Below are 11007 nucleotides of genomic sequence, written 5' to 3' on the forward strand. Positions count from 1 at the left end.
GAGTATAAGAGGAGGAAGAGTGTGCACAGCAAAATCCCCAGTGTTAAATTAACACTCCTCGGTGTACATATAGGTCCAACTACAGAGTGTTAAAATTAACACTGAAGCAGTGTTGAAGTTAATGAGATAATTAAGTGATTAATTAAGTGATGATTGGCCATTAGTGGTGACACCTGATGTTAATAAGCAGAATCATTGAAGGAAAGAGAAACACAAGAGCTACAACTGACTTGGAGCCTTTACACATTATTGCACTTATTATTACCAGTTTGACTTTATTTCTGTCATACATCTATAAAAGTTATTGAGATTCAGCCAAAGTTTACACGGTAATGTTTTATGAAATGTTTCATTTCGTTTTCATTTTTAGTCACCATTATGGTGGTCAGTGTTTGCTTTAGTTGGGCTCTTGACCCTTTTAACTGTTTATTGTTAGTTTTTCTCTGACAGTTCCAATATTGTGTTTATAAAGCACTTTTGGTACGCCAAGAGAAAACCTGCTTTACATTATCCTCATGTTTGTGACCTTATTCACTGATGACATTCAGAGTCAAAATCTATGACTTGATACATTTTATTAACGGTAATTTGTAGCCCTGAGATTTTACAGTTTGAGATTCAACAGCAATGTGAACAATTTTGAAAAATCTTTTGAGCAAAAACACAATTGCGTTTAAACACAGAGACATAAAGAATCAGCATATGAATCTCAACAATGGTGACAATATACAAACTAGTGACAAACAGATCATCTATGAACATCACAAAACTAAAGTCATAATAAAACAATAGCAAAATAAAAACAAACAGGCAAAAACAATGAAAATCAAAGGACAATTCAGCTGCATAATTTATTCATGCTGCAATGTATGTCAGCCAGGTATGCATTTTGATTGGTGGCTCCCATCATGCACTGCAACATGAAACATTTGTGTGATTGTCACCATTGTTGAGATTAATATGTAGATTATTGATATCTGTGTGTAATTTGAAAATGTCAAATTGTTTTAAGCACTGCTGAAATTAACTATTGTATTTTAAATGAAGAAACCATTTGAATATTAAGTTATAATGCTGATTCAGTGAATCAGAATCGTTCAGGATTGTAACTTCATCAGGTAAACATTATCATCATGACCATGCTTTGTTTCCCAAAAGTATTTTAAGCTAAACTTGATCGTAGAACAATTGCAATAAATGGTCTGTACAATCAAATTAGGCTTGCGATTGCTTTCGGGAAACACAGCCAAAGTCGTAGTTTCTCTTGCCACAACACATATGCTCTATAAACACAGAGTTGGAGCAGCCAGAGAAAAACTAATGTTAAAAAGGAAAGGGTCAAATGCCCAACTAAAGCAACCACTGACCACCATAATGGTGACATGAAACGAAACATTCCATAAAACATTACCATCTAAACTTCTGTTAAATCTAAATAAGACCGTGTGTAGATGTATGACAGAAATAAAGTCAAACTGGTAATATTAAGTGCAATAGTGTGTAATGACTCAAAGTCAGTAGTTCTTGTGTTTCTCTTTTTACTGTTCTTCTTGTTTCTCTTTCCGTCAATGATTCTTATTAACATCAGGTGTCACCACTAATGGCCAATCATCACTTAATTAATCACTTTATTATCTCATTAACTTCAACACTGCTTCAGTGTTAATTTTTAACACTCTGTAGTTGGACCTATATGTACACCGAGGAGTGTTAATTTAACACTGGGGATTTTGCTGTGTGTGTGTATAAGAGGAGGAAGAGTGTGAGTATAAGAGGAGGAAGAGTATGAGTATAAGAGGAGGAAGAGTATGAGTATAAGAGGAGGAAGAGTATGAGTATAAGAGGAGGAAGTGTGTGTGTGTATAAGAGGAGGAAGAGTATGAGTATAAGAGGAGGAAGAGTGTGTGTATAAGAGGAGGAAGAGTGTGTGTATAAGAGGAGGAAGAGTGTGTGTATAAGAGGAGGAAGAGTATGAGTATAAGAGGAGGAAGAGTGTGTGTATAAGAGGAGGAAGAGTGTGAGTATAAGAGGAGGAAGTGTGAGTATAAGAGGAGGAAGAGTGTGTGTGTATAAGAGGAGGAAGAGTGTGAGTATAAGAGGAGGAAGAGTGTGAGTATAAGAGGAGGAAGAGTATGAGTATAAGAGGAGGAAGAGTGTGTGTATAAGAGGAGGAAGAGTGTGAGTATAAGAGGAGGAAGAGTATGTGTGTAAGAGGAGGAAGAGTATGTGTGTAAGAGGAGGAAGAGTATGTGTGTAAGAGGAGGAAGAGTATGTGTGTAAGAGGAGGAAGAGTATGTGTGTAAGAGGAGGAAGAGTATGTGTGTAAGAGGAGGAAGAGTGTGTGAAAGAGGTGATGAACGAAGAGGAGGAGGAAGATGAAGGTGTGGAGAATGTTGTCAAGGCTGGATCTGCTTCAGGGTTTTCCTCTTCTCCTGCAGAGATTGATATTCTCCGGCCGGACCGACATGAAGACGTGAAGCTGAAGCAGAATAAATCTCTCTCACTGACCTTGATTCTGCAGTTGCTCAACTCTTCTGACTGTACTTTACAGTAACATGCTTTTCATTTACAGTTTTTTACTGTAACCTTTTGGGCTTCTGCAGTTGGCCACTGTATTTCACAGTATGCAAATGCTGAATATACAGACATTCCATACTATACAATATTCAGTGCAATACTATGCAGTTCTTTCAGTGCATACAGTATTTATTCACTCACCACTGTCAGGTGTCAGTTCTACTTTATTACATAATTGCAAAATTTGTTTACTTTCTTACAATAAATAAATATTTGTCCAGTACTACTTTTTATTGATTCTGTTTTCTCCATTCTTCATGTAGTGTTTAACGAATGATCTGTAGTGTTTCTAATATTGACTGATGTGTGTAAGATCTGAAAGCATTGTTTGATTTTGCCAGAAGAGTCAGAGATTCTCTGAATGAGTTTTGAACATTTGCTTTTGTGTTTAGGGTTTTGGGAAAGTGAGTGATGGTTTCAAGAAATATGTTTTAGCAATTCAGAAAAACTGTAATTGTGCAGCTTGTTGTTTTTGGCTGATTTCTTGGTTCTCTCTTCACTCCTCTGTCTTAAAGTAATTCACACTGAGATTATTTATTTACATGTATCTTATATTTCCTGTAATGAGTCGCTGTTTTCAAATAGTAATAAATTATTGCCATGTTTTCATGGCCCAATATAACAGATACAACTACATTTACAGTTTGATGAATTCTGTGTTTCAGTGGTTTCTAGTGCTGATTGGGGTGTGATTTACAGTCCTTCACACATCTGTGCACTAAAGGACTCAACAGTGACAATGAGCTGCTCTTATACATACCCTACTGGACATCAGATCGAGAAAGTGTTCTGGACCAATGAGTCAAAAAAGGGTGTTGAGCCTCCAGATCTGTCTAATGACCCTGAATACAGTCAGAGGCTTCAGTATCTGGGAGATAAACACCAGAACTGCACCGTCAGACTGAGTCATGTGACACTGAAGGATTCACACATGTACTATTTCAGATTCATCACTGATAAAGATATGAAATGGACTGGTGTTCCAGCACAGCAAAAACTCCAGTGTTAAATTAACACTCCTGGGAGTGTATATGAGTCCACACTCAAGAGTGTAAAGTGTTAAAATATGAGTGTTAAATTAACACTTAAGAGTGTTAAAGTTAATGAGATAATTAAGTGATTAATTTAGTGATGCTTGAGCATTATTGAAGACACCTGATGTTAACAAGCAGAATCACTGAAGGAGAAAATCTCAAATTGTAAGTTACCATTATGGTGATGGGTGTTTGCTTTAGTTGGGCTCTTGACCCTTATATGTTTACTTTAGATTTAGCTTGTCTGCTGTTATTGATTTATAACAGTCAGATGAACAAAGAGACAATGTGATCTGATGGCGTTGGTTATGTTTTGACATAATCATGTTGTGATCTGAAAAATGAAACTTATTGAGATAGTTTGGTTTATCTTGTTATCAGCAGCTCTGTGATTCTACAGCATATGATTATCAGTATTTTTCATATAATCCAAAATATTTAATAAACATTGTTCTGATCAAAAGACTTTCAAATGAACTTATTTAGAAACACAGACACCAATAATCAGCCTGTGAATCTCAACAATGGTGACAATAATAAAGCATGTTGCAGTGGCTGCCACCAATCACAACTCATTAATGGCTCCCATCATGCATTGCGGTATGAATAAATTATGATCTGAATTGTCTATGTAATTTACTTTTCCTAATTGAATATTCTGCTCATCACCATTGTTGAGATGCATAGACTGAATCTTAACGTCTGTGTGTGCCTAAAAGATAGATTTTTGTTGTTTGTTTTTTCAAAACAACTTTTAAGAAAGCCTTTGTATTATATCTAAAATTCTGGATATTTATGCAGAATCACAGTTATTCTGTGATCAACAACATAAATCTAAGTCAGAAATAAGGATCTTAAATGAGTTCAGTGATCAAGTTCAAATGATGATTGTCATAACATAACCAACACCATCAGATCACATAGTCTCTTTGTTCATTTGACTGTTATAAATCAATAACAGCAGACAAGCAAAGTTTAAAGTAAACATATAAGGATCAAGAGCCCAACTAAAGCAAACACTGATCACCATAATGGTAACTTACAATTTGAGATTTTCTCCTTCAGTGATTCTGCTTGTTAACATCAGGTGTCTTCAATAATGATCAATCATCACTCAATTAATCACTTAATCATCTCATTACCTTTAACACTCTTGAGTGTTAATTTAACACTCATATTTTAACACTTTACACTCTTGAGTCTGGACTCATATACACTCCCAGGAGTGTTAATTTAACACTGGAGTTTTTGCTGTGAGGAGTGACTCTTACTGTCACAGGTGACTTTGGTGAGGTTTATCTCTTCTTCTGTGCATTATGTTGAATAATAATCAGTGTATGACAGCAGCACTAGATATAATGTGTGTGTTGTGTTCAGATCTTCAGGTGGAGTCTCCTGAGAGAGTGACAGAGGGAGATTCAGTCACTCTGAGATGTAAAAGCAGCTGTGCTCTGACTGACAGAGCAACATTCATCTGGTACAGAAACTCACAGCCATTAACTGAGAGAAGAGACAGAAACAATGAACTCCTGCTGCAGTCAGTCAGAAGAGAGGATTCAGGCAGATATAGCTGTGCTGTAGACGGACACACTCACATCTCTCCTGCTGTTCAGCTCAATGTCATGTGTGAGTGCAGATTATTTTAGTCTTTTTAATAACCAGAGATTGTGTTTGAATTAGATGATTTAGGGTTTTAATTTTTGTACTTTTTAGTCCCTCCCAGGAACGTCTCAGTGTTGATGAGTGGATCTGGTGTAATAGTGGAGGGAGATTCAGTGACTCTGAACTGCATCAGTGACTCAAACCCTCCTGCAGAAATCAGCTGGATTAAAGGAGGAACGATTGTAGGATCTGGAAGAATCTTCAGCATCTCAAAGATCAGCTCTGATGACAGTGGAGAATACAAGTGCAAGTCCATCAATGAACATGGAGAGAAATACTCTGATAATGTGACTTTAAACATCATGTGTGAGTTTATTATAAAACATAAGATGCTAATTCTCTGTTTGGATTAATTTGGTTCATATTAGTCATTTTAAAAATGTGTCAGAGGTCTTAAATAATTTGGTGATTGTTATTAGACCCTCCCAGGAACGTCTCAGTGTTGATGAGTGGATCTGGTGTAATAGTGGAGGGAGATTCAGTGACTCTGAACTGCATCAGTGACTCAAACCCTCCTGCTCTGAACTTCAGCTGGTTTAAGGAGAATGAACCCTCAGCTGTTAGATCTGGACAGAGTTTCAGTGCACTACAGAGTGGACGCTTCTACTGTCAGGCTCACAATCAACATGGATCTCAGAGATCAGACGCTGTAACTGTCACTGTTAAAGGTAGAGCGGCTCTTATACTTACATTACTCTTTCTATAGTGACTCAAATGAATCTGTGTAGCTCAATGTCATGTGTGAGTACAGATTGACTTTTTCTTTTTAATATCAATACTTTTCACATATTACAAAGAATACATTTCTGAATTTATGATTTATAAAAATGTTTTAACCACTATTTTTAAGACTGCCACTCCCCGACACCCGTGGGACACTTGCCATTATACATTTATAACAATAATATCTTAATCAAAACCTAAAGTAATCTTGACAAACTATATAGCATTTGAAAGTGTTCAAACTGTAGTTTTCATATTTGGCGACTGATTTTCAAAAGATGTGGTGCCGAATTATAACACACACTCTGATTCTTTCCGTATGTTTTTATATGTATTTTAGAGATTGAATTCAAATTAAATCAAATATTAACATTACTACCTAGACTACTTCTGAATAGGATGTCTACTTCATAAATATTTTTTTTTTTTTAAGTATGGAAATATATGGTTAAGATCACTCAATCCATATATGGAAATCGAAGAGTCCTTATATGGTCACCAGAGGAGTCTGGATGTCATCTAGTGGAAAAGTTTGGTACTGCGCTAAAAAAAAACTTGATAAATATTTTTGAGACATCAACCTAAAATTTGTCACAGAACATGTTCAGATATTTAGCTTTAATTTTCTTGAAGTTTTAGAGTTTTATATAAAATTTAAAAATATATATTTTACATTTTTATAAACTTCTATGACGTTTTTGTAAACTTTAATTTAACAAGGTTTTTAAAGGCACCTATTATGCAAAATTCACTTTTACATAGTGTTTAAACATAAATGTGTCAACAGTTTGTGTACACAACCACCCTATAATAATAAACATCCACCCACTCCTCTATTTGAATCCCCATAAATCATAAGCAGTGTCTCAGAACAAGCGGTATGCTTTCTCATGCACCCCTGCCAAACTGTGGAGCCAGGTAGTGTTGCACTGCACACTCAGACCCCACTCCGGGACGGGTCCCTGTCCTCCACCTCGCTGCCCCTCCACAGGTACGTCTGTAGTCCCATTGGTCCTGCTGGTTCGGTCGCTGGGAGCCTGGCTAGAGCCGTCACGTTCTTTCATTATTACAACACTGATGGATCACATGCTGTAGAATCATAGGACTACTACAATCATTAATGTAAAATTAATGACCCATATAATCAAAAATAAGACTCAATAAGAGCTCAGTGAATCAGACTACTACATTATGATTATGTCATCATCATCACATTACCAACATCACCTGATTCATTTTCTCTCTGATTTTCTTGCCATAACCAAAGTTACAGCAGCCAGAGAAAAACTAATGTTAGAAAGTCAAGGGTCAAGAGCCCAACTAAAGAAACACTGATCACCATAATGGGGATTTTTTAAAACTCTTTTTAATAAATCAATTGTTAATTCTCAATAAGAGCTTTTGCAGACGTTTGCCAGAAATAAAGTCAGTCTGGTTAGTAATAAGTGAAGCTGGTAATGCTGTTTGTGGAGTTGTTTAATCCTCCTCTGCTGAGATCTTCACAGATTTAATGTCTTCTTTTCTCTTCAGTTGATTTCATCTGAGGCTGTGACTGAAGTCATTTGTAGTTCTTGTGTTTCTGCTCGTCTCTTTTTTCTGTTCTTGTTGTTTCTCTAAATTTACATTCCCAGAATTCCCTGCGTGACACTTCACATTTGATGCTATTTCTTTTAAATAAGTTTCTTCTTAATATTTGTATTAGTCATGTACATTTGGGGTTTATATTACATCATATATTGTTTAATGAATGTGTTTGGCATTATTTGGAGTCATGTGTGTGTCACCATGATGGTGTTTTGTGTTTGTGTGTATGACACTGTGCACCTTCTTTACATTAACATGTTTCTCGATTCGTGGAAAACCAATGGTGGTGAACTTTGAATCATCATGTGCTTTTCCTTTTTATCTCCTGTATTATTATGGGGGTTATCAGTATATTACCAAAGTATGAAGCAGATTTTAATACTTAAGTGAATTTGAATGATTACGTTTATCGGTTAAAGGTAATACAAAAAAAAAATGTGTAGCCTTATAAACACAGAGATGTGTTAAGAATCGACACAGGTTGTGTGTTAAATTTGACACAACATGTGTTGTCCCTGAGCACACACACTACATGTGTTAAAATCTACACAACATGTGTCATTTTTATCACATCTCTTTTTAGAGTGCAGTGTTTCGTAAACAATTCTGCAGCTTTGAAAAGAATTGTGAGTCAATCATTCAATGATTCATTTATAAATACAGCTAGTTGCTTTGTTACTGAATGTAAGAATGACTCAATGACTCGCTCATTGAGAAGACAGTGACTTACTGGTTTTAGTGTAATATATTTTAAAGAATCACTTCATTTTTCCATCATTGCATATTGCTCTATTGAACATTTTTCATTGAAAACATTTATTTCATAAAGTTATTCATAAAGGTAAAGAAAGCACTGGGAAATAAATTTAGGGGGCAAATATTGTCCCTTAATGGAAAAGGTATGACTGAAGTCTAAGTGGAAGAGAGGGGGTACGCAGAAGGAGGAACACCACTGAAATCTTGCTGAATCCACAATCTTGCTGAAATTGCTGCTTAATAAAATAGTTATTTTTCAAAGTTTTGCAGTTTATTATATTATTGTCTTCATGCTGATTTCTGTCATTGCAGGTATAAATATAACACTGCTGGAAGGATGCAACGTAAGTTGAGTTTCTGAAATTGGACTATTAATGATAGGAGTCTCTACAACTTCAAACTGAAGCAGTGCAATGACATGTGCATTTTAGATATGTGTGTAATCTGAAATATGAATGTGCTTTTCTAATAATTGCTGATGGTTTGTGGGGGCATTCAGTCCATATAAGCTGTGAATACTGTAAGGACCATCCATTGGCCCAACGACGGAATCCAACGGCCTGGCGAAGGTTTAAAGCGTGTATGTCTTTTCAGCGATCCAGTGAAGTTCACTTAATTTATTGGAACTTCGTTTTAGTATTACTTTAGCTCTATGCGTAATCTGACTCCAATTTCAAATGATAACCAAATTTAGATCGTATTTCTGATTAGAAAATACTCATAAATATTGATTATGAATTAATTTAGATCTTTGATTATTCTGATTATCCCATACTTTCAATTATTCGTTCATTACGGACCTAGTGTCGCTTTGAGACGTCACGTCGCGACTGCGCGCTCACGATCACAAACCAGCCAGTCCTGAAATAGTCAGAGGGTGTAGTACAAATATTTTACCCTATGCGGTCGCACACTACAGACCCATAGGTGTAATTTATATAATATTTGTAGCATACAACATGCTAAGTCAGGGAATAGTCAGAAATCAGAAGGTCTCCTAAGATGTGCCCCATGGTCCATTCAAAGTGCCTTCAGTTTGATCTATTCTGGACAAGGTTTTGCGGAAACACCAGACTACACATTAATCTACTGGAAATAATGATTTCAGAAGAATGCAGAATAAATCAAGGTTAACATTTATTTGTCAGGTAAAAATGTATCATGCCAATTACAGAAGTAAATTATTAAAAGCCAATTCAAAAATACATGACATCATTTACTCAAAGATGACTCTAAAAGTAAGTAATGTTTTCCTGACAGAGACACACAGTAATGTGTCAGGACCTTCCAACAGGAAAATACTGAAACATTACTGTGGGGGAAAGATCCTGGTAAAAGATTCCCAATGATTGCTCTGTCCCCTCACCTTAAATACCAGACCAGAACAAAAGGGGTTAAACAAATGTTGTTTAGAGTTGGTTGGGCCAATCCATGTACCCTAGGGGGGTAGCACCTGGTTTCTTGAGATATCGTAAAGAGATATCAGCCAGAGAGGAGATACAGGATTCTCCTAAGTTCTTCAATCTTTTTCATTAAACCAATGACTGCAATGAAATTAAGACCATTTTACCAATCGCACTGTGCCCTTTAAAATGACACCAAACATGAAAAGGAAAAACAACATATTCACAAGATACATCATATGTGATATATAGACATTCTTAATGAACTTTCAGTGCCTTGAGGAGGGAGAGGGGGGATGAGTTGAAGTCAAACAGGGGAACAATGAGATAAGTTTGGGCAGTACAAGGTTCTGTGCTCTGCCTTTGTTGTCCGCTGTCCAGGGTGCATTTTATGGCGTTATTGCAGGGTGAGTTTTGTTTTAACAGGAAAATCAGTTCTTACAATACTCTGCATACAAAAGCCAATTGAAAGAATGAGTTTGTGGACTCGCTAATTAATTAACACTATAAATTACTACAAATTCCCTTGTTATTTGAGGAGTAACATAAAGCTTACATAATAAAATTTTTGAAATACGTAACTTTCCGTCACTCATTTATTTGGCAAACCAGGGTTTTGGGTAAGCATTCAATATGGGGGATTTAATGCGCTGAGAAAGCTGTCCACGAAGCTGTCCATTTCAACCACACATTCTCATTACTTCTTTTACAAACTTAACTTTTATTCCAGTACTTCTGTGACAAAAGTTTGTTAGTTTGGATCAGGGCCGGCCCGAGGCATAAGCGAACTAAGTGTCTGCCTGGCCACCCAATGAATGAATGAATAATTCAAGACAAGTAAAATTCTGATTTCATGATCAATATACCTGCCTACAACTGCGCATAATCTCGCGTGCAGATGCGCATAATCTCGCGTGCAGACAATTCGTGCGCAAAGTCACGGTAATGTTAAGCCATGATACAAAAATTTGATTTGATCAATGATTGATGATTGACATTTAAATCAATGATTTATCCTTTAAATTTAATGATATTCAGAACAGAGAAAGAATTAAAAAAATAACTATAAACAAGCCAAAACGAAATAATTTAAAGCAAAAGTGAAAGTAAGCGATTCGCGATGTATTTGGATGGTAAACTATTCTTTATTATAGGCTTCTTTGTACTTCACTCACGTTCCAATATCGACGGAAAAAATCATCCTCTTCACACTCAAAAATGTGCTTGGAAACATCACAGTGGAGCGGTGCTTACTGTGAACGGTATGA

The 11007-nt window shown here is 36.1% G+C and overlaps 1 protein-coding gene across 1 annotated transcript; it reads left to right on the forward strand.

The window, feature by feature from the left end:
* Nucleotides 1–2353: 2353 nt before the first annotated feature.
* Nucleotides 2354–7540, forward strand: LOC308687970 (B-cell receptor CD22-like; the record flags this gene model as incomplete). Its single annotated transcript, XM_081360787.1, has 8 exons — nucleotides 2354–2540; nucleotides 2970–2981; nucleotides 3243–3554; nucleotides 4989–5237; nucleotides 5325–5579; nucleotides 5693–5941; nucleotides 6859–6987; nucleotides 7527–7540. 8 exons carry the CDS (start codon nucleotides 2354–2356, stop codon nucleotides 7538–7540), a joined length of 1407 nt encoding a protein of 468 aa, XP_081216913.1.
* Between the last annotated feature and the right edge of the window lie 3467 nt (nucleotides 7541–11007).

The sequence above is a fragment of the Scardinius erythrophthalmus genome, assembly GCF_964197995.2.
Source record: "Scardinius erythrophthalmus genome assembly, chromosome: 3".
Classification (NCBI taxonomy): domain Eukaryota; kingdom Metazoa; phylum Chordata; class Actinopteri; order Cypriniformes; family Leuciscidae; genus Scardinius; species Scardinius erythrophthalmus.